The 25,500-nt window shown below is 42.3% G+C and overlaps 1 protein-coding gene across 1 annotated transcript in view; it reads right to left on the reverse strand.

The window, feature by feature from the left end:
* Positions 1-25,500, reverse strand: part of map3k3 (mitogen-activated protein kinase kinase kinase 3) — a 150,672-nt gene that overhangs the window by 78,621 nt on the left and 46,551 nt on the right. The window contains exons 5-6 of the mRNA XM_043675368.1: positions 15,868-15,967; positions 10,370-10,483 (exon numbers count right to left, since the gene is read on the reverse strand). Of these exons, the coding sequence (XP_043531303.1) occupies positions 10,370-10,483; positions 15,868-15,967 (214 nt within the window). The remainder of the gene's footprint in view (positions 1-10,369; positions 10,484-15,867; positions 15,968-25,500) is intronic.

Raw genomic sequence — 25,500 nt, forward strand, 5'->3', positions numbered from 1 at the left:
ATGATAAATTGCCCATAAAGTTAGGTGCATTCGTCAGAGGGAAATGGGTCTGCGTGGGTTACTCTTCGGAGGGTCGGTGTGGATTGGTTGGGCTGAAGGGCCTGTTTCTTCACTGTAAGGAATCTAATCTAAATTCTGAAGCTGATCTATGAACATGGTTATGGTTCCAAAAGATAACCAGGATACTACCAAACTGTATGATACCATTTGGTTGTTTGGCCTGCTAACGTGAATGGTGAGATCTCAGAATCACAGAAGTGTTGTGTGCACACAGAGGCTATTTAGCTCATTGTGACTGCACCAGATATCCAACAAGTATTATGATTTAATGGCACATTCTTACACATTGTACTTAAATATCTTTGGATGGTGCAATTCAGCTGGTACCTGTGAAACTACAGCTATTAGAGTCAGAAGAGAGGACATCAGATTAGAAAAACAAAATACTATAAAATGCAGCAGATATGGAAACACTAAATGCTTTCACTTTTGAAAATTATGAGCATGCCTCTGGTGAAAATGTTTTTTTAAAAAATGAATTGAGATCCTAATCACAACACCCAAAAATCTGGATAACCTGCTGAATGCTGCAATTGAACTAGAACCTTAGTTCGATGATAGCTTAATTTCTTGTTTCACAATCAGCGTAAAATGACCACCTGCAGTTATTATATTTAATATTTGTGTTGTGTATTACTGGCATTAACAAGTTTAATCTTAATCCTACTAACAGGACGGAAAGTGACAATAAACACAAGGGATCCAAAACTTGTGTACTCATTCTCGCTACGTATTATTTCCTGAACTTGTTTTTACTCGAGGGATAAAAGTAGGACGACATATTTTTTAAAAATGCGATTAGTCAGCAGATGTCAGTGACGTTATGGAGGGGCTGGTACAGTCTGCCAATGGCAGAATTTACAGAGAGAAGCTTAAAATAAAAAGTACATCAGTGTTCCAGCAAATTTTTGTGCTGAACAGGAAGTGGGAGCTCGAAGCAAAACAGTGATTTCTGTGAAAATCTTTCGACGTTACTCACAACACAAGGAAAAAACAGCCAGCCCTCAAATGAAAAAAACCCATCTCACATCTGGCACAGACCAACCTGAACATGCTGATGGAAAACAATGAGATCAGACAACAAAACCTTGGCTATTGCTTACCTAAATAAACTTCATTTTGAGAGAAAGACAAACATTTACTGGATTTTGACTTGGACGTGATGGAAATGTAAACATCGCCTGTGTAATTTCTTCAGTAATATGAACATGTGCAACATTTGGCTACATAGCAGTTAGGGTGCGAAGAGAAAAGAGGGACCGAGGGGGAAAGATTTAAGTCCTAGGCAGCCATCTGGCACTAGTACAGCGAAACTGATTTCAACCTGAGTCCTCTCTACTGTCACCTTTATGGGAGACAGTGGCAAAAGGTGGGGTATGGTTCGATAAGAGGACATGGGAAGATGTGGGAGAAAATGCATATCTGAATGCTTCCTACTCGCCACACAAACCTTATTTACATTCTACACAGAATGTACCATCAACAAACCCTTTTGCTCTTTCTCTATCATGTAATTATCATCTTCAGTTCCCTTCCCATGCCATGCTAACCAAAAGACATTCCCAATTTTACCACATGAAAGAGATACAATGGAATCAATCTGTCTGGTCACATCCTGAACACACCTTCCACAGCCATCAGATTCTGAAATGATTTCTGATTTTTGAACCCTGAGTTTCTGGCTCAGAGGCAGAGACACCGACCAGTGTGCCAGCAGACATCTCCCAGTTCTGATCTAAGCCACCTTTAAATACATCCACACTATTAGCAGCAACTACTCCAGGTGATGACAACTTTCACATTCTCATTCCATTTTAGGTAAATAAGTTTATGATTACTATGCTGGAATCATTTGTGGTTACCTTACATTTATGACAGCATATCTGTACATTACAGGTATTAAACAATACACAATGGAGCAGTGATATCTTAAGAGGTGAGGGGTGTTAGTTCTGTCAGAGGCTGGGATACCTTTTCCTGAGAATAGAGAAAGTGAAAGGGGGATTTTGTAAACTTATTCACAATCATGAAAACTTTGCATGGAGGGAAAATGTTGCTAATCAGACAACTAATGAAAAAAATTGAGGAGAGAGATGAATTTAGCACAAGTGGCATATTGTTTGGAATATACTTCCTAAAAGGTGGATGAAGTTAAATTCAATTACAACTTAAAAAAGGAAATTGGGCATATTTAAAAAGGAAGAATTTACAAGGCGAGAGGAGGGAAGGAACCTAACTGGATAGCCTTTTGAAAGAGCCAGCGTGGGATTAAAAGGCTCCAAGCCGCACTGCATGATTCGATTCTAATATTTATTCTCTTGCACAAGTAAAGCAACAATTTAGTAGGGCACGAAGTTAGCAGTGGTCTGGTTTGTAGTGGAGGCAATTATCCTGCAAACAGGTGAAACATCTATACTGTCATTCATTCTTCTAAGACAGTCCCCCCTCAGAGTCAAGGATGATTGCTTTATACTAAAAATGAATTCTCAGGTGACTGAAGCGTCTAATGCATAACCAACAACCTCTGTCCCAGGTAGAGTAGGCACTGGTTGGGGAAATGGCACGGCAGGATGCCACAAGCTCCTTTCTTTTGACCTTACTGCGAGACGGAAGATGTACAGATCTTTTGCAGATGCTTTCCCTCCACTTTGGAATGTCTGGGTCAGGGTTTCACAGGTGTCAATGAGGATATTGCAATTTGTCAAGGGGACTTTGAGGGTGCTTTTGAAGCAATTCCTCTGCAGTCATGGGGGTCACTTGCTGCGTTTCAGCTCCGAATAGAGCACCGGTTTGATAAACTCCTGTCGGGCATTTGGACAATATGACAGAGCCGCTTGAGAATGGTCAATGTTGACATGAGCGAGAACACCAACACTGATACACCTATTCTGCCAATGGTGTTACAGCATCTTGCACTGGCAGCTTTGGTGGTACTTTGCTAGGGTTTTGAGGTGCCTACTGTACACACCCATGTATCTGAGCCATATAGAAAGTTCGATATCATTAATATTCCATAGAAAATGTGCTGGGTGCCATATTTGATGTTGTAGCCTTCAAACGCTCTGCCTCAGGCAACCAAAGGCTGGCACACCAAATCCAGTGTTACACCTCATTGGCAACGACAGCTGGTTGCCGAGGTATGGAAATTGGTCCACAATACCCAAGTTCTTGTTTAGGATTTTGATAACTGGGGGCGGTGTGGATTGGTATGTTCAAAGAGGACCTTCATCTTATGAATATTTAATACAAGACCTGTACTCTTGTATGCCTGAGCAAAGTTGTTGACAATGGTTTGGAGCATGGCCTTAGTGTGTGTAGACCTAAATATCACCTGCATACTGTAATTCAATAACAGATGATCTTAGATCTGACCTTCAAATAGTGGAGATTGAACAGGTTTCTGTTTACATCACAGATTAGCTCTATTCCAGTAGAAAGCCTGAAGCTGAGATGCAGCATTGTAACAAGAAAGATCTAAGACGCCAGTCAGTGGGATAACACGGCCATGTTTGATCCTGGTTTGAATGTCAATTGAGTCTGTGGTGCATCTCTTTGCTTGTCACCGTGGAGAAGGTGTAGCTTGTTTTAATAATTTAATGCCAGTGCAAAAAGATGCTTATGTGCTTCTAAACACTTGCAAAACAGACTCCCACTGCTTATAGGGAGGCTGAAACAACATTACCGGATACAAAATGAAGCAAAGCAAGATAGCGGGCAAAGATATAAACACTCTGATGCACTCAATGGTTTCTATGCTCAGTTTGAGCAGAATGCCAACAGTGCAATGCCACCTCCCCTGACAACCCTGCACACACCTGTTCCCTCGGTCATCGCTGCAGACGATAGTTTGGTCTTCCTGGGAGTCAACCCAAGGAAAGCGACAGACCTGGCCGGTATCCCCAGTCAAGCACTCAGATCCCGTGTGGACTAACTAGTGGAGGTTTCAGTGACAACTTCAAACTGCCCCTGTGACAAGCCTCAGTCCCCACCTGCTTTAAGCAGACCACCATCATCTCCATACCTAAGGAAGTACATGCCCTGTGCCTTAATGTCTGCCACCCAGGGGCTCTGACCTCATTAATCATGAAGTGCTTTGAGAAGCTGGTCATGGCCAATATCAACTCCAGACTCCCAGCCTACCTTGATCTCCTACAACTTGTCAACCAGCATAACAAGTTCACAGTGGATGCCATATACCTAGTCCTGCATTCATCTCTGGAGCATCTGGACAAGGACACCTACTTCAGATTCCTGCTCACTAACTACAGCTCTGTCTTCAACAGTATTATCCCCTCCAGACTGATCTCAAACCTCCGAGACCTTGGTCTCAGCTCCACCCTCTGTAACTGGATCCTTAGCTTTCCGACACACGGAAGATAGGTAACTACACCTCCTCCACAATAACACTCAACACTGGAGCCCCCCCAAGAATATGTTCTCAGCCCTCTACCGTACTCTCCGTTCACCCACGACTGTGTTGCCAAATTCTGAACGAATGCCATAAGTTCGCTGATGACACCACCGTAGTAGGCCGGATGTCTAACAACGACAAGTCAAAAAACAGTTGGGAGATTGAGGGTTTAATGAGGTGGTGCAATGAGAATTTTGCCAACATTGGCAAAATTAAACAACTGATCATTGACTTTAGCAAGAAAGGCGGAGAACACGCCCCCAACTAAATCAACGGAACTGAGGTGGAAAGCTGGGAGAGCGCCTACTTCCTCGGACTGACGATAACAGAGGACCTGTCCTGATCTTCCCATGTCATTGCGACAGTCAAGAAGGTACAACAATGCCTCTTCTTCCTCAGGCAGCTCAGGAAATTTGCCATGTCCATAAGGACTCTCACCAACTTCTACAGATGCACAATTGAAAGCATATTGTCCAGGTGCTTAACAGCCTGATATGGCAACTGCTCTGCCCAGGAAACTACAGGTGGTGGTGTGCATAGCCCAAGCCATCACGAGATCCAACCTTCCATCCTTGGACTCCATTTACATTGCTCGCTGCCGCTGAAATACTGTCAACATCAAAAGACTCTTCACACCCTAGTGCAGGTGGCACCACCCTAGTTGTAGTGATCTCTGACAATCCCTTCCATCAGGTCGAAGATACAGAAGCTTAAATACTTGCAACAGTAGGTTCAGGGACAGCTTCCTTCTGGCCATTATTAGACTAGACTACTGAACGGACTGTCTAGCCTCAAATAATGCTTTGTTGGACTGGGGTGTACAATGTTAAATATCACACAACACCAGATTATAGTCCAACAGGTTTACTTGGAAGCAGTAACTTTCGGAGTGCTGCTTCTTCATCAGGTGGTTGTGGAGTATAAAATCCTAAGACACAGAATTTATAGCAAAAGTTTACAGTGTAATGAAACTGAAATTATATATTGAAAAAGACCTGGATTGTTTGTTAAGTCTCTCATCTTTTAGAATGGACATGCTGGTTTCAGTTCTTTCACATCTGTAAATTGCAGAACTTTTTTCAAGTTACATTCTCAAGTGAACTTTAACAATTGGTGTCAGCACTGATAATACAGTTAAGGTGTGAGGTGCCCTATGTGAGACTGTCTGTGCCACAATGTTCAGACTGATTCTAATCTAAAAAACAGATTTACAGAATCTTACATGGATTCATGCAGTTTTTGAGCAAAACAAAATGTAATTCTGCAAGTATCTTTCTAAGGCTGATGTCTCTTGTGCACCTGCGTACACCTGTGAAATGTTACTTTTATGCTTCTGTGTATATCTTATATTCTGCACATCCTTGCTGACTATGATTTACTTGAACCGCTGGTAAGCAAAGCTTTTCACTGTACTTCAGTACATGTGACAACAAATAAATTCATTGAGGTGCTGCAAGCAACAACCTTAAAAATAGGTTTCAAATTTCTTTTAAAATATCCCGAATTGGGATCTTTGAAATATATAGCAAACTTTTAAAAAATGGTACAGTGCTATCAAAGGGCTTTCAGAGAATGTTCATCAACCAACTCTCACTGTAGCTGGTCTCCATTTCAGCTCAATTCCACAAGCTAATGCTACAGGGTTTAAAATGGTTGAAGACTGTGTTGCAATCAAAGGCATCCCATACGTGAATACCAAGCTTTAAACCAAAAAGAGAGAAGATCCAGGGTCTGAGCTAAACTAGCTATAATCAACTTGCAAAACAGGAAGCGCATCTAGTCTTAGCCTCTCCAGACTAGGAACAAATCAGCTAGAGTTCCACCAAAAAGGAAAATAAATGAACTTAAGAAAATAACAAACAAGAGGTGTCAGTATTCAGCCCCTCAAATCTGCTCCACCATTCAACTATATATTGGCCGTTCTGTTCTGACTGCGGCTTTAACTCCACTTTCCCTTAACTCCTTTGTCAACCAAACATGGATACTCAGACTTGGCACTGATAGGTTGATCCCTCATATGAGGCAAAAGTGATGACTGCAGATGCTGGAAACCAGAGTTTAGATCAGAGCGGTGCTGGAAAAGCACAGCAGGTCAGGCAGCAACTGAGGAGCAGGAAAATTGACGTTTCGGGCAAAAGCCCTTCATCAGAGCTCTATTCCTGATGAAGGGCTTTTGCCTGAAACATCGATTTCCTGATCCTCGGATGCTATCTGACCTGCTGTGCTTTTCCAGCACCGCTCTGATCTGATCCCTCATATGAGGCAGCACTTCCTGAATGCAGTCACTTGTAACTGGGAGATTTTATAGAAGGTGGACACAGCAAACTAGGAACAAATCTAATCAGCTAGAGTTCCGTCAAAAAGGCAAATAAATGACCCTATAAAAATAGGAAACAGGAGATGTAGGTATTCAGCCCCTTAAACCTGTTCCATCATTGCTGCTGGTATGTAAACAGATTAGTGTAATTTTTTTTTAGAATTTCAGCGGCTTAGGGAGGCTAAGCTGTAGAGATTACAAACACATTTGTAACTGCAACAGATTGTAAGTACACACACCGCTATCAAATCTTACTAAACTGGAGCTGTGTCTGTATTTTCAAAGGAATGCGCCAGGATTAAACTCCACAATTGCAGTGCTTTCAGCGAATACTGTGAGGATGCCAGTAGTCAAGGTGAGACGGCACAATGTCATATTTGATACTGTTCCACAGAACCTTCCTTGGTCCTAAATGATGTTACATAACGCTTTTACTAATTAAGAAGGAAAAACTGAAGATATTTGTTGTTTTTGCACTTTAAGTTCATGAGGCTTTCTCATGACTCTTTAGAACTGTGCCAAGATGATGCATGCATTGTAACAATCACTACGAGTAGTCAGAGCAGAATTTTGCGAGAGCGCGCAGGAGAAAGAAAGATACAGGCCATGGAACACTGATTTGGTATGGCAGATTGAAGCCTGAGACGAGCTTGCATCCATGCCGATAGGAACTCTGAACTAGAAAGATTAAGGGACGAAAAGAATCCACTAGTGAGGTAGGGCAAAGCTTGGGAATAAAGTTAATCTGGGAATAAAGAACAGCTGACTATTTTTTTCAGAACGATGTGCACGAGGAGAAAATGAGGGCTGCAGATGCGGGAGAGTCAGAGTCAAAAAGTGTGGCGCTGAAAAAGCAGAGAGGTCAGGAACCATCCAAGGAGCAGAACAAACAACATTTTGGGCATAAGCCCTTCAACAGGAACGTGGTGGGAGCGGGGGGGAAAGATAGCTGGGAAGGTGATAAGTGAATGTAAGAGGGGGTAATTAGGACAGGTCAGTGGGGAGGGAAGATGGACAAGTAGGACAGTTCAAGAAGACGGTGCCAAGTTGGAGGGTTGGATCTGGGATGAGGTGGGAGGACAGGAGATTTGGAAACTAGTGAAGTCAATGTTGACGCTTTTTGGTTGAAGGGTACCAAGGTGGAAGATGAAGCGTTCTTCCTCCAGTTGGCGGGTTACATGGATTTGACGGTACAGGCAGCCCAGGAATTGCATGTCCTTGAGGGAGTGGGAGGGGGGAGTGGGAGTGGCCAGCCACAGGGCGGTAGGGATGTTTGGTGGGTGTGTCCCAGAAGTGCTCCCTGAAATGCTCCGCGAGTTGGTGCCCTGTCTCCCCGAGGTAGAGGAGACCACATCGACAGCAACAGACACGGTTGATGAGATGGATGGATGTGCAGGAAAATCTCTGCCGGATGTGAGAAAGTCTTTTGGGGCCTTGGATGGACGTGAGGGGGGAGATGTGGGAGCAGGTTTTGCACTCATGTGGCAGCAGGCCAAGGTGCCAGGTGTGATGGGTGGGTTGGTGGGGAGTGTGGACCTAACGAGGGAGTCACAGAGGAGTGTTCTCTGTGGAATGCAGATAGGGATGAGAGGAGAAATATATCTTTGGTAGTGGGGTCTGATTGGAGGTGGTGGAAATGGTGGAGGATGAAGCACTGCATCTGGAGATTAGTGGGGTGGAAGCTGAGGACCGGGGGAGGGGTTCTATCCTTGTTCCGGTTGGAGGGGTGGAGTTGCGGGAAGTGGAGGAGTTGCGCTGGAGGGCATTGTTGATTATGTGGGAGTGGAAATTGTGGTCCTTGAAATCGGAGGATATCTGGGATGTCCTGGAATGGAATTGCTCCACCTGGGAGCAGACACAACGGAGGCAGATGATGTGGGAGTAAGGGTTCGCGTTTTCACAGGAGGGGGATGGGAGGAGGTGTAGTCAAGGTAGCTGTGGGAGTCGGTGGGTTTGAAGTAGATATCAGTGTCTCGTGGATTGCCGGAAATGGAGATGGAGAAGTCCAGGAAGGGGACAGAGGTGTTAGAAATGGTCTATCTGATCTTAAGGTCAAGGTAGAAGACGTTGTGAAGTTGATGAATTGTTCAACCTCCTCATGCGAGCATGAGATGGCGCCGATACAGTCATCAATGTAGCAGAGGAAAAGGTGGGGAATGGTGCCAGTCTAACTACAGAAGATAGACTGTTCCACATATCCTACAAAGAGGCAGGCACAGCTGGGGCCCATGCAGGTGCCCATGGTTACCCCTCTGGTGTGAAGGAAGTGGGAGGATTTGAAGGGGAAGGTGTTAAGGGTGAGGACCAGTTCAGTCAATCGAATGAGTGACCAGTGGTGGGGTACTGGTTGGGTTGGCAGGAGAGGAAGAAACAGAGGGCTTGGAGGTCTTCGCCAAGGCGGTTGGACATATATAGAGACTGGATGTCCATAGTGAAGATGAGGTGCTGGGGGCCAGGGAAATGAAAATCACAGAGGAGGTGGATGGTGTGGGTGGTATCCCGAATGTATGTGGGGAATTCCTGGACCAAGGGGGACAGGATGGTGATGAGATATGAGGAGATAAATTCAATCGGACAGGAGCCAGTGGGACAATAGGTCTACCAGGGCAGTCAGGTTTGTGGAGTTTGGGTAAGAGGTAGAACCGGGCAGTGTGGGGTTGCGGAACTGAGAGATTGGAGGCTTCCCACCTGCATCCACTTATTGCCTTCCCAGCTGCCTTCCTCCTATCCCCACCTCCCTATTTATCTCTCAGCCAAGAGCCCTCTCCACATTCCTTCAGAAGGGCTTATGCTAGAAATACCGACTCTCCTGCTCCTTGGAAGCTGCTGGACCTGCTGTGCTTTTCTAGCACCATGCTTTTCAACAGTGGCACTCACACTAGTTGATAACATCAAGTTGTGGTACCCCAATCAATAAGAAACGCAATTCACCTTCACAACGTGTGATTTAAAGTAGAACACTGTACATCAACCTTTGTGTATCAGCATGCCAAACAGCCTAACTGAGCATGCAAGGTGGTGGTGACTGAGAATTTAAATGTCAGGAAAACTTGCATTCCATGCTGAATCATTCTTTTCTAGCTTCCGCACTCATCAACCAAGAATAAGGACAATAAAATAGCATATGAACTTTCCTTTAATGGAATGATCTGAAAGACAGAAACCTGCATGCTTTTGTTTGTTTCTTGTTCAGCAGAAGGGTCACTCAGAATTAGCCTACAGACTGAACTAAAACAAGCTTAAGGAAATCAGGTAGCCATGCTTTAAAGGTTCTGCCACATTGCTTCCTCTGCAAATAACTGTGGTTGCCTAGTTATGCCAGTCTGTTACATTCCCTTCTCCTTCCCTCCCTATGAGGCTCTGAGAAACTTACAATAAAGAATTTTATAATGCTAACCCGAAATGGTTACCCAGAGTTATATGAAAAAAATTCAAAGAGAGAACTGCTTGCTATTCAAGTTACTGCCCAACATTCCAGATTCCTGACTCGCACAATTGTTTCCTGCTTTTATTTATTTAAGGAGCCAGGTGCTCCCGAGACAAATTGTTCACCTTGAGGACCAAGAAATGTTAACACTTACGTGGTTTTTCTCCTGCGCTACCAGCAAGATTTTCAAGCTCTTCATGTTAAAGTTTCGATCTAGCAAATCAACAGCTTTGTCAAGATCATCCTGGCTTCGCAATGGAATTAATAGCTGATGACAAGCAGAAAAGCACAATCAAATAAACTACAAAATGCAAGCAATTCCAAAATTAAATGTGATAATTAGTAACATAAATAACTTGGAGTCAAAGTGCCAAAGTACATCACTTATCTAAAATCTTATTATTTTTATGCTCTTTTTTTTCCCCCAGAAGTGGATGCATATAAATGCAGTTGCATATTTTAAATTGATTTTCACAAATCCCTGGGCTTCCTTATCTAGTAACAAATTGCCATGTATGTAGTAAACAGTAAAATTGACAGTGCAGCTCAAGGCTTTAGCATTGGCTAGAGGTTTCTGGCTCACAAGGCCAGACACAGTGAGGTTGACAACATTTCTGTTCCTTCAAGGAAAACTCCATTTTAGAATTAAACGTATAGGTTTAATCTACATATGCTTGATGGCAATCAGAAGTTGAAATCTCATTGGTTACAGTAAAGTATAGGGAATTCTCCACAATTCAATTTCTACCCATCAGGTGGATAATTGGATTCCTTATGCAACGGAATCTTAAAGGCCAAGGGTAGAAGCTGTACAGCAGCCCAGCCAAACCAATATAAATCCTGATTTACTGTGTGGATACTTTTGCGGCTGCAGTTTTCATTATACAACTGAAAGAAAGCTACGGATTATCTATATTTTCTTGCATATATAACTAACTGCTTCCAGGAATATGTTGACCATAGGAAAAAACACCTCAGTGACTATGCTTCTTGAAACAATTAATAACCCTACCCTGATGCCACCTTAATCTTTGCTGTAGCACCGCAAAGTACAAAAATAATTCATTATGTTCTTATTGGCAGCTTCAGCTCACTAGTTGAGAGTAGGTGCTGGAAAAGCACAGCAGGTCAGACAGCATCCGAGGAGGAGAACTGACGTTTCGGGCATAAGCCCTTCATCAGGAATGAGGCTTGTGGGTCGGGGCTGAGAAATAAATAGCATTGGGGTGGGGATTGGTGGCTTGCTAGGAAAGTGATAGGTGGATGAAGGTCAGTGAGAAGGTGATAGGTCAAAGGGGACAGGGTGGTTGCAGGGTCCCAAGGTGGAATATGAGACGTTCTTCCTCCAGGCATCGGGTGGTAACACTTGGTGGTGGAGGCAGCCCAGGACTTGCATGTCCTTGATGGAGTGGGAGGGGGTGTTGAAGTATTCAGGCACGGGGCGGTGGGATTGGTGGAGGCAGGTGTTTCAGCTCACTAGCCAAAATTCTAATGCAAGGTTTTAATTCTGAAGACAGACATCTGTGCTACAAGGTCCTTGCTTGAAAGTGCTCAGCAAATTTTGAGACAGCAGTAGAATGCATTAAGCATCGATGGTCAATCAGACTTGGGGGCCAAAGTTCAACTTGGGCTCAAACAGGCATTTAGTTACTTCCCTAAACCTGAGCCAGGGAGGGTTATTGGCATCAGCACTAAATGTACACAGGTACTACAAGAGACAAAGTTCAAATACAGGACTCATCATTGAATGTCTTGTTGACAGGAAATCCAATGAAGTACCAGCTGCTCTGGAATCAAGAACTGCAAGGAGAAATAAAAGGTTATGCGTCTGACACACACATAAAAGTAGACCTTAAAATTTAAGAAAATGCTATGGAGTGTCAGTGTGCAGATCATAAAGAGGAGGTCAGGAAGGATGCAGATGAATATACAGTAAACTTTTTTTTGAGATGCGGTGGATGTGCTGAGATAGGAAGGAGTGGGCTATGAATGTGGTGCAGGTTTGTGGAGGTGAGTCAATAGAGAATTGTGTGGTGAATAATAGCTAAAGGCAGTAGAGGAACTGAAAATAAGTCACTTTGGCTGAAGTCTTACAAGGTATCATGGACAACCTTGACCAAAGTGTTGTAAAAACTACCGTTTGGTTGTAAACTGGATCGAAATGTGGGCGGCACGGTAGCACAGTGGTTAGCACTGTTGCCTCACAGCGACAGAGACCCGGGTTCAATTCCCGCCTCAGGCGACTGACTGTGTGGAGTTTGCACGTTCTCCCAGTGTCTGCGTGGGTTTCCTCCGGGTGCTCCGGTTTCCTCCCACAGTCCAAAGATGGGTGGGCGAGTGGGCAGGCGCGGGGGAGGCGGGGCAGTGAACAATGGCAACTTCAGAGAATGGGACTAACTCATGAGCAAAGTGAGAAGCTGATGAGTGCCTAGGTGGCAAACTCTTAATTGAAAGGAGGCTGAGAGAGCAAATAGCCTAGTTCATACTTGGGGATATGATGTTGTGGCCATAACGGAGACATGGGTTTCACAGGGGCAGGAATGGCTCTTAGATGTTTCAGGGTTTAGAACATTTAAAAAGAACAGGGAAGGTGGAAAAAGAGGAAGGGGTGTAGCATTGATAATCAGAGAGTGCATCACAGCTACAGAAAAGAAGGTTGTTGAGGAAGGCTTGTCTACTGAGTCAGTATGGGTGGGAGTTAGGAACAGCAAGGGAACAGCCACCTCTTTAGAGGTTTTCTCCAGACACCCTAACAGCAGTAAAGTGATTGAAGAACTCATAGGCCGGCAGATTTTGGAAAAATGCAGATGTAGCAGGGTTGTTGTTATGGGTGATTTCAACTTTCCCAATATCGACTGGAACCTCCTTAGTGCAGACAGTTTGTATGGAGCAGTTTTTGTCAGATGCATTCAGGAGGGTTTCTCCTAACTCTGTATGTAGACATGCTGACAAGGGGAGAGGCCATTTTGGATTTGGTGCTCGGCAATGAGCCAGGATAGGCGTCAGATCTTACGGTGGGAGAACACTTTGGTGACAGTGACCACAACTGTCTCACATTGCCTTGGAGAGTGAAAGGAGCAGTTACCGAGGGAAGATATTTAATTGGGGAAAAGGAAATTATGACGCTATCAGACAGGAGTTGGGAAGTACAGGCTGGGAGCAATTGTTCTACAGAAAGGGTACAGCAGACATATACAGACTGTTTAAGGAGCAGTTGTTGCGAACGATGCACAAATTTGTTCCTCTGAGATAGGTAAGAAGGGGCAAGATTAAGAAACCTTGGATGACAAGAACAGAGGAGCTTCTCGTCAAAAGGAAGGCGGCAGCTTACATAAGGTGGAGGAAGCAAGGATCCAGCACAGCTTTAGAGGATTACAGGCTTGCTAGAAAGGAGCTCAGAAATGGACTGAGGAGAGCCAGTAGGAATATGACAATGATTAGGGAGAAGGTAGGGTCGATCAGGGATAGCGTATGCAACTCATGCGTGGAGTCTGAGCAGATAGGGGAAGCCTTAAATGAGTCTTTTGCTTTGGTTTCACAAAGGGACCTTGTTGTGAATGCGAACTTTGAGGAGCTGGGATACTGGCTTGACCAGGTCAAGATTGATGAAGTTGATGTGCTGGAAATTTTGGAAAACATTAAGATTGATAAGCCCCCCGGGCCAGACCAGATTTATCCTAGGCTGCTCCGGGAAGTGAGAAAGGAGGTTGCTAAGCTGTTGCAAAGATCTTTGCCTCCTCACTCTCCACGGGAGTCGTACCGGAGGATTGGAAGGAGGCGAATGTTGTTCCTCTTTTCAAGAAGGGATTATAGGGAAATCTCTGGCAATTACAGACCAGTCAGTCTTACGTCTGTGGTCAGCAAGGTTTTGGAAAGAATTCTGAGGGATAGGATTTATGATTATTTGGAAAAGCATAGCATGATTAAAGGCAGTCAGCATGGCTTCATAAGGGGTAGGTCATGCCTCACAAATCTTATTGAGTTCTTTGAGGAGCTGACAAGACAGGTTGATGAAGGTCGAGCAGTAAATGTGATGTATATGGACTTCAGCAAGGCATTTGATAAGGTTCCTTATGGTAGATTCATTCATAAAGTCAGGAGGTATGGGATACAGGGAGATTTGGCTGTCTGGATTCAGAATTGGTTGGCTGACAGAAGGCAGACAGTGGTTGTAGATGGAAAGTATTCTGCCTGGAGGTTGAGTGGTGTCCTGCAGGGCTCTGTTCTTGGGCCTCTGCTCTTTGTAGTTTTAAAAAATGACTTGGATGAGGAGGTTGAGGGGTGGGTTAGTAAATTTGCAGATAACACAAAGGTTGGAGGTGCCGTTGATAGTATCGAGGGCTATTGTAGGCTGCAGCGCGACATAGACAGGATGCAGAGCTGGGCTGAGAAATGGCAGATGGAGTTCAACCTGGATAAATGCAAAGTGATGCCTTTTGGAAGGTCGAACCCGAATGCTGAATATAGGATTAAAGACAGGATTCTTGGCAGTGTGGAGGAACAGAGAGATCTTGGTATTCAAGTACATCGATACCTCAATGTGGCCACCCAAGTGGATAGGGTTGTTAAGAAAGCATATGGTGTTTTGGCTTTCATTAAGGGGGGAACTAGTTTAAAAGCCGCAAGGTTTTGCTACAGCTCTGCAAATCCCTGGTGAGACCACAATTGGAATATTGTGTCCAGTTCTGGTCGCTTACTATAGGAAAGATACAGAAGCTTTGGAGAGGATGTAAAGAAGGTTTACCAGGATGCTGCCTGCACTGGAGGGCTTGCCTTATGAAGAGAGGTTGACTAAGCTCAGACTTTTCTCTCTGGAGAGAAGGAGGAAGAGAGGCGACCTGATCAAGGTAATGAGAGGCATGGACAGTGTCAATAGCCAGAGACTTTTCCCCTGAGCCGGATTGACTAGCATGACGGCTCATAGTTTTAAGATATTAGGAGAAAGGTATAAAGAGGACGTCAGAGGAAGGTTCTTTATGCAAAGAGTTGTGAATGCATGGAATGTGTTGCCAGTGGTGGTGGTGGAAGCAGAGTCATTAGGGACATTTAAGCGACTGCTGGACACGCACATAGATATCAGTGAATTGAGAGGTGCATAGGTTAAGTTACTTTATTTTACATTAGGATTAATTCTAGGCACATCATCATGGGCCAAAAGGCCTGTTCTGTGTTGTACTTTTCTATGTTCATAGCACAGGATTTCCTAAATGGGATTGCTAAACCGAAATTTGGAATCATAAGGTCCATGGCAGTGATGGCTGCCATAGAGCTTACACTCAGTAAAGGCAGATCTCCGCATATTTTCAACTTGTGGGCATAGCCGAAATGACTAAATCTCAAGATTTCTGCAACAGCAAAAGTCTCAGCACTCCCTAGTCCACACCCCTCCTCTTACAGGCATACCCACTCCCTGCTTTTACTATTCTCATTGAGGGGTCACATTTTTGTAACATTGAAATGGAAATCCAATGAGAAAACGTTTGGAAACCCCCATCATAACAGAAATGATTCTTATGAGATCTTGGGCAAAAGGCAGAAAGTTCCAGAAAGTAGAGGGTGCAGGGGAAGTGGTAACTTCAAAAGGGACGTGGAGAGTCAAGCAGACAGACTAAATTCCCTAAATAAAAGCAGTTCAAAGTCTCAAACACTTACCTCATTGTTAGTGTAGTTTAAATCCATTAGCTGCCCAAACACGGTCTTGACTTTCTGATGCAGTTCCTCATACTTAACTGGACGGCTAAACTGTATGATTCTGTTAATGAGGACAAAAAAAAACACAAACAAATCACAGGTCATACACACAATTTGTTTCATGTCCAGCATTTACGGGCAGCTGTGAGGCAGGATTAAGAATTTTGTATGGACGAGATGCAGAGCTTCCATTCCGCAACTGCACTCACAACAACTTTGTGACATGGGGGGGCACCTGAACAACATTAAATTGTTTATAAGGACAGCCTTCCCTTCTACATTTCTTAATATGTTTATTTCAAAATATGTACTCAATTGTTAACAAATAGAATTGAAATTGTACAAAATATCAAAAATAACACCCAACTGGTACTCACTCAGTTTTGGACACATGTATCTCAATACTTATTTCACCACGCAGGGAAAAAAAAGGAGAGGGGAAATGGGTTGGGAGAAGAGAGAAACTTAAACAGAGCTGTGAGGTGACAACATATTTCGGGAGACTTGACAAGAAAGGGAGAAACTAGAAATTCTGTCTTTTTAAGCAGTCAGATAGATAATTTCTATCATTTATTGAAAATGTCAGTCATCACCTGCAACTTCACACCATAACAGTCTTCCATACATAGACATCCCACATAGCCACCAGTGGGCTACCATGATCAATATTAATCATCAGATGTAGGCTACACTAACAGACAGCAGGTTTCATGTTCTAATTCATGTTGCAGAGGTAAGGACCGACAATTCTACTAAGACATTCTTTTCAACTATTATTTTAGTCGTTGATGGAAGAATTACAAAGTTTTCTTTAGGAGACAGAGCAGTTGTTACCACTAGAGGAAAGGAAGAGTCGCAGAACTATTTTGAGAGAAACAAGAAAATAAAATCCTGTTGAACTTAATGTCAAAGGAGAATGTTGTCAGGTGCAAGAGTCAAAAACAAGGGAGCATCACAAGCTGCCAAATCGAAAGGTTGATCATTGGACTTGGAACAGTCTAAACCATCAGACTATCTTTGAACCTAACACCTGACTTTGTAAATAATGCATATCTGAGTCTTTTCACATTATTAGCATGATCAGACTATTAATTTCCTACAGAATTTCAAAAAGATGCAAATCCTGGAAGTTACAAATTAGCAGAAAATGCAGGATATATATAACAGTTAGTTTCTCAAATGAGAGGTGAATGTTACAGAGAAATGTACATCAGAAGTAGCATTGTCAGGAAGCAAAACACATATGGCAGGAGAACTGCTGAAGATTTGAGGTATGTTCATGCTGATGTTTAATTACCAGAGAGTTCCATGTTGTACAGAATGAGCCCCAAATCTCATACCATGCACATCATTGCACACTCTCTACCATCTCTCCAATTCTGGGGTAAAAATGTATAGCACCTGCGTTGCTTCTGTTGTAATTATGAGCTTTTTATTTCGGTGCAGTACAAGACCTTCTTATCACCTACCTCAAAGTGAAAGCTGAAATAAAATCCCAACTGATAGCAGTCAAAAAACAATCAAACTACAGAATCCACTATCTGAAGAAGTGTCCACAATAGGTGCTCTTCCTCGCATCAATGAGGCCCATGTCCAGAAAATGCCTGATTCGGAGGATCATTGCTTCAACTACTATGAACGCAGCAGTTTAAATGCATGGTTCAAAGATTTTCTTTTTATGGGAGGAGGGCAATACTGTAATATTCTTTGTTCTCTGAATGAGCTTCAGTGCAGTACTGGATTAAAACTTCATTTGAACTGCACTGGAACAAGTGTCCTAGCAAATTGAATAACTAGGGCTGTAGCGAGGGCATGAAATTATATAGAGGGGATAGAAGAGGGCTCTGGAAAGGGGATACTTGTACTTACAATGCAAAAGGGTATGAGAGATTACAGGGCAGTTAATTATGCAATGATATGCAAATTCTTAAAGAACTTGATAGGTTAGTTGCAGAGAGGTTGTTTTCCCTTGAGTGAGAGTCTAGGACCAGAAGGCATAATCTCAAGGTTGAGGACTATCAGATGAGCTATGATCTCATTGAATGGCAGAGCAGGGTATATGGGCCAAACAACTTGCTTCTGCTCCCATGTCTTAGGGTCTAGCTTCCTTATTGATCTATTCTCATCCAGAATTTTATTCTGTTGTTGGTGATGACACATTCTTACTTCTGGGTAGAAGTCCCCGAGAGGTAATTTCCTGTCACACAAGTACAAGCAGAACAAAGTGTGGAAAAGGGGTACAGTGAAAGAATTTAGGGGAAAGGTAAAGTAAAGGGTTAATCATTCCTTTACTCTAAGAATATCTATATGTGAAAACAACTATGCCAAATTGAGATCACACCACATGGATCAGAACCATGAAGCCTGGCTCTGAAACATTCCAGTAATATGTCCTCCCTTACCTTCTTCGCTTTATCTTCAATAAACCATGCTTTGTTCACTCAAATGGGAACATACTTGAACTTACCACACTAGCTCAACCTGACCAGATTCTCACCAGTATTTTCAAATCCTAAAACTTTGTCCCCTTCCCTATTCCAAAGAAACCAAAGCTACCTGTTAACTATCCGATCATTAAGCTTGAAATCAAAAACATAAATCACTAACTTGTATTTCTATAACAGCACCTCTAATATAACAGACATCTGGGCCAAAGGAGCTCAAGCTTTCAGAAATGGAAGTGGTGTTGTACAACGTTACAGAGGTAGGGAAAGGCAAAGCAATTCGGTGTTTGGGGGCAGCAATCAGGACACACATTAGAATGTTACATTTGAAGCAGCACTGGGACAGGAATTCACTGCCCGACACTGACTCAAGTGTGATCGATGAACACAACGCGGACAGGAATTTAAACCTTCAGACCAGCATGGCTCAGTAACACCACACAGCTTAACTTACTGACTAGAGTTTCTCTCCTGGGTATTTTTACCATACAAGGAAATTAACAAAGCACACGTTTAAATTAGCAAACATCCCAAATTTTAATTTTTTTTCTTTCCTAGCAATTTGCTTTGACATTTCAAATGGCAATCAAGGCCTTGCAGAATTTACAATTAACTCATGTAACTGCTTTGAGTGTGCAGTATTGAAAGTTAGGGACTTACTACATATTTCACGATGACCCCTGAACTGCTCCACACAGATCATGTGCTATTCAATGCTGAGCTTTGTTTTCCAGTTTTTTTATTATTATTATGCTCCTGAGCCCCAGTCACTTCCATCTACCTTTCATTTCTGTGGTCAGGTACTGGCAAGCGTACACAAACCACAGTGCCTTTTCCAAACTTTTCACAATGACCGCTGCAATGAAGACTTATCGCCCAACTTCACAGTGGACAGCTAAAAGCAACAGTCACCGTGCAATCTGTGTGCTATCGTCCAACTTATTTTTTCTCAAAATGATCTAGTCTGTCCCACAATTACATACAAAGCAATTATGAAAGAGAATCAGGCTATTTTCCAACTTAAGTATTTCTGAGACTTGGCACAGAATCATATTGAATCAAGTCCCTAAGAAACTGCAAACTAAACATTCTTTCATATGAAAACATTTGCAGCATCAGTCTGCATGTTTTGGTAAAACTTCATGCTGAATTACAAAGTAAAGAAATATTGTAAGAAAATTTATACAACTTTTAATATCACACTTTTGAGTATTCGAGTCAGGTTATACATGTCTTGTTTACTACAAAATGACCAGGGTCTCTGACTTAAGTGTTAATTCCATCCCTCAATTCTGAAGGCATTCAGCTTCTTCATGAATGTACCCACAGCCACTGGCTGCTCACTAGCTATCTTGCTGATGGGTTCGAAAGCCATGAGGGGCATCATTAACAAGCTCAAAATCACGTTCATCCAACCATCAAGCACATTATAACATCATACATGCTCCAGCTCAGAACTTGTTCAGCTAAGTTGTTAACAATCCAAATGCTTTCATGGCTGAAGTCAGCCTATTTATCAGAAAATCAAACCTGGGATTTTCTAGCCTGTAGGACAGTACCTCATGATGCTGTATTTCTTGATAACAATAGTCAAATAGTTTAAATTATGCAACGCGATAGCACCAACTTAGTGTGCTGGAACAACATAGGCAAACAGTAGAAAAAAGCTGGCTGCAGGTGAGAAGGGCATTTGGCATTAGATCGGCCCGAAACTTGCTAATATTCCAGTGCAAAGAGTGCTGCAGACTGACACATTCCATATTCCAGGTCTGTGTGCTAACAGACACACTACAGCTTTGGCAGTCACCATAAAGGTGCAGTGCAGAACAGCCACTGTCTAAGGCCTTTCAGCTATATCATGCCAAGAGACTGGTAACTTATCGTACCCCTCAGGCAATATGCTCGTGACTGAATGTGTATTAAATGAGATGTGAAGCAACTAGAATGCCACATCCAATTACAAATTGCTCAACAGAAGGGGAAAAATAACTATTTTCTGTAATGGCTAATTTGAAAAGTTTTGAAATGTACTTTTTGAAGCCTAATGAACAAAGTAACATCTCACTAAAATAACACACAGTGTACGTTTCTTATGCATTCATCTTTCTTCACCCAGAAAGTGAGAAGATCATAGATTGCAGTGAAACCTGCCAATATGCTTTTGATTGAGCACCACAGAGTAGATTACAGACAGGGCTTTAATTCACATCTATATTGTTGCTGCATTACAGAAGTTAAATTGTGAGGGTTGAAAGCAAGTGGAAGGCAGGGGTTCATGGTGCCTGCAAAAAACTCCTGTCTTAAAGGTCGATCAGTCTTTTGAAATTTTCCTTCTCTAGTACAACATGCCAAAAGTGATGCAGAAAGATACTGCATCCTTGAAGGATGAGAAAAACAGACAGCATATAATTCTCAAACAGTCAAAAATGTAGCAGGATGATGTCCTCTCATTAAAGCTGATGAAACTGACACATGAATTTGTCTCTCCACACATGCTGCCCTACCACCTGAGCATTTCGCACTTATTTATATAAAAGAAGTCTTGAAACTAACAGCTAGTCTTCTCCAAGTACTCAAATTTATTACAGTACATAAACCAACAGCCATGCTCAGATAACAACTCACCAGAACAAAAGAACCAATACCTATTAGGTGCAAGGACATAGTTTACAAGATTCCAAGCAAAGACTGCACGAAACACTATATACAACAGGAAGACAACTAGCAATCTGCATCCTTGAACACCAACTAGCCAGTAAACACCACAGCCAGTCATCCCCGATAGCTATACGCACAGATGACAGGGACCACAAATACGACTGGGACAACACAACAACACTGGTCAAGCCAAAGAGACTCAAGATTAGAGTGGTGCTTGACACTGGGGAGACTAGACACCTTCTCGCAAAGCGCTTCAGGGAACATCTTCATGACACCCGCACTAATCAACCCCACCACACCGTGGCCGAACATTTCAACTCCCACTTCCTCTCTGCTGAGGACATGCAGGTCCTGGGCCACCTGCATTGCCACTCCCTCACCACCTGATACCTGGAGGAAGAACGCCTCATCTTCTGCCTCGAAACCCTTCAGTCCCAGGGCATCAATGTGGACTTCATCAGTCTCATTTCCTCTCCCTCCACCTTACCCCAGTTCCAAACTTCCAGCTCAGCACCGCCCTCATGATCTGCCCCACCTGTCAATCTTCCTTCCCACCTATCTGTTCCACCCTCCCTTCTGACCTATTACTTTTACCCCTTCCCCCATCCACCTATTGCATGCTCAACTACCTTCTCCCCAGCCCCACCCCTTCCCATTTATCTCTCCACCCGTGAGGCATCCAGCCTCATTCCTGATGAAGGGCTCCTGCTCCTTGGATGCTGCCTGACCTGCAGTGCATTTCCAGCACCACTCTAGTCTTGACTCTAATCTCCAGCATCTGCAATCCTCACTTGCACCAAGCCAAACAGGAGACAGCCAGAGAGTTTCTAGAAGCATGGCACTCATCTGTGGACTCAATCAATAAAACATTGACCTAGACCCAATATACCGACCACTGCAATGAACAACTGGAACCAGCAACAGCAAGAACAGAACAAAATAAATTCCAGAAGATACAGTACGGCAGCGCTTCACTGGAGGCTCCACAGCATTCAGGATGTCATCTAGAAAGGGGATGAAAATCTGCAAATCAACTTCCCAGCTCAGTGAACACACCGATAACTACGGCAACTGGCACCAGGGCTACAAACCTCTATGCAAACCTTGATTAGTTATCATTGTTTAGCGACTGACAGATTTTGCCTAATTCAGTCTGTAATTGAACTGTCTCTTCAGCATCAACTGCTGCAACTAGTTTACTGTAGTCTTCAAATTTAATCATTTTTCACTGAATTTGAATACAAGTCACTGCAATAATTGGGAACATTTCCCAATTTGATTCTCAATGTCAATCAAACCAAAATCCTTAGTGTAAATTCCAACCCCTCTGCAACTTTAGGTGTAAATCAGCCTCTTAAGACTCATAACCTTATCAATGTTGAAATTTACTAACTCTTGCCTTATTTATTACAAACTGACAGAAGTATAACAGTGCAGAAGGAACCATTCAACCTGCTGTGTCTGCAAAAGCTCTTTAAATGAGTATTATTATTAACTGACAACCTTCTGCTTCACCCCATACCTTTGCACATTATTTTTATCTAATCAAACATCTCCAATTTACCCTGTCTCCTCCACAGTCCCAAGCAATGCATTACATATCCTAATTATTCATCCTGTGAAAAGATTCTTAATCATTTATCAAGACTTTCAATATTACAATAGTATTAGCTTAATCAAACATAAACAATAAAGATAGACCATTCAGCCCAAATGGCCAGTTCTGAGTAAAAGTCATATTGGATTCAAAACATTAATGCTGTTCCTCTCTCCACAGATATTATCAGACTTACTGAGTTTCTCCAGAACTTTGGTGTTATTTCGGACCTGCAGCATCCAAAATACTTTGCTTTTAGCTAGTCTGCACTGGTATTTACCTTCAACAAAAGCTGTAGTTCCAATTTTTTGGACTCTTTAATCTTTCCTTCAACCACATATATAACCTAAATTAGCCTGCAGTTCTGAGGAGGACTCAAAACTTAACTATTTCTCTCTCTATAGATGCTACCAAACCTGTTGAGTTCCTTCAGCACTTGGCTTCAATTCTACCTTACGTTGATATTGTTCTCTGGACATTCAGTAACTTGGGTAGTGCATCCCACAGACTCAAACCTTTATGTAACATAACTTTTTTTTTTCTTCCTCTGTTCCGTCCTAAATCGGTTAGATTTAATTTTATACCTATGTTCTAAACCCCTTGATTAGTTTACATCTACTACGGTCAATCTCTTCATAATTTGAAACGTCTCTAACAAACCCCTCCATTTTCTCTGCTGTTCCAACAAAATCAGCCTCATTTCTTCTTGTCCTCATGAGCAGCTGCATCCTGGGAGATTAAAAGCTAAACACTGGAGACATAGACAATTACAAGGAATAACAATAAGCTGGAAAATTCACCTAGTCTGTCAGTATCTGTGGATGGAGAAATGATGCTTTCAGTAGAATATGAGTCTCTTCAGAACTGTATTATATACAGCACTTCAATTAAACTGCACTGTTTCCTTTCTGTTAACTCTATTGTTTTACAGTATGGAGTTCTAAATGTAGTGTCACTAAAATTTTCCATTACATCCCAACTTTAACCTTCTATACCTCTAGGTTTAAAAGCTAGTGTGGAATTAGCTTTTAATGACCTTCTCCACTTGATGTTTTAGCTGTCTCGCTACTACAAACTCTCAAATTCCTCTTCCCTTCCACATCATATAGCCTTCCCTAAAGCATTACCATTGCTTTGACATTTTTTAAAATCAAAATATACCATTTCACTTTTATTGACATCAAATTCCAATTGTTACTTCTCAATGTGCTAGATATTTCTTGTACTTTCCTTAGTCTCCAAACTGATTTAGTGTTGTTTGGTAATTTGGACACCATTTTCTCCACATTTGTATCATGCCCACCTTAAACATTCACATCCTCAATCACCATTTTTATGTACCATTTAGAAGACACACTGTCGCGATTCATGAAGTCTTCTCTGACGGCATCTTCTAAACCCACAAACCACATCAGCCAAAAGAGAAGGCAGTAGACATATTAGAACACCACCACGTGGCCCCCAAGACAAGCGCCCTTCCAACTTAGAAACATATTACCATTCCATCTCTCTTGCTTATTAAAGACCTGGAACTCTCTTCTAATCACATGGACAAAAGCTATTCAGGACAGTGGCTCACTAATGCCACCAAAGCAATTAGGGACAGAAACAAATCCTGGTCTTGCCAGCAATACTGAGACCCATGTATGAACAAATAAGATGTGAAGTGAAGTGATTATGAACTTGCACATGCAGTGTTATTGCTATAGTGTTGCTATGCTTCTATATACATTATGTTCTTACCTCTCTCCTTCCTTTTCCTTTATACAATCTTGCCTTTGCACATTTTGCCTCTCTACATTGTGGTTAATTTTACATACTTTGAAAGTGAAGTTAAAATTAAGAATTAGTTTACCCCTGCATCATTAAAAGTCAAATCAATCGCTGTTGACTAAGAATATTAAAGAAGGAACAGATTCACAGCACACACTAAACACAGCTTCATATCCTGCTGAAGAAAACTGTAAACTAAGGATTAAGATTAGTGACAAAAAAAAATCATTTCTAGTATATACACAATGCCAATCTGGGGTCAGTACACCAAGCACCAGATCGCTTTTTTGGCAGACGTTAGTTAAGAAGCTGTCTTGTTTCAACTGCAGATAAGAAATTCCACAATTAGCTTTATCTGATCTTACTGGCAAATGTCCATAAACATCAACTCTGCAGAAACAGGCTTAAAAAATTGATTCGGTCAACTTCGATCCAAATTTTTCAAACAAAGCAATGCTGTTAGCTTTGTGTAAATTGGCACACAACAATGAATATGATGTTCCACGTTAGTTGGACTCTATGATCAACAAAGACACTGAAAGAGTTCTTCAATACTTCTGAATCATGTGTGATCTCTCACATCCATCTGAAAGGAGAATTTAACATTTCATTCCAAAGATGCAGCACTCCCTTAGTGGCACTAGAGTGGCGGCCTAAACTGTTTAAGACACACACTGGGACTTGAATCCACAATCTTTGAAACAGAACGAGAATCTTAGAATCTCTATAGGATACAATGCTGCATCTGATTCACAGCTGACAGCAAAACACGGAACTGTTGGAACTGAATTTTCAGTGACTGTCAATAGAAGAATGTTCCAACGTCAATCAATCAATCAATGGGCAAGTAAGCACTTGGAAAGGTCTTGCTGATACCCATAGGGGCCAAAGAGACTCTCACTGCTCCACTCTGAAAATATATATTAGCTTCAACTCCAGATTACAACATTTATAATTTAAAAACACTGGATCCGAAATGCTTGTACCTCTTGTAAAGTTTTCAAAAGTTTGCAGGTAAGTTATATGGCCCTATGACTTAGAGAGTAATGAGCTGCAATGGACCCTTTCAGTCCAGGCCTTGAATGACATCTGCAAACAGTCTGTTTATTCAAAAGCAGT

This window comes from Chiloscyllium plagiosum, chromosome 33 (assembly GCF_004010195.1).
Source record: "Chiloscyllium plagiosum isolate BGI_BamShark_2017 chromosome 33, ASM401019v2, whole genome shotgun sequence".
NCBI classification, from domain to species: domain Eukaryota; kingdom Metazoa; phylum Chordata; class Chondrichthyes; order Orectolobiformes; family Hemiscylliidae; genus Chiloscyllium; species Chiloscyllium plagiosum.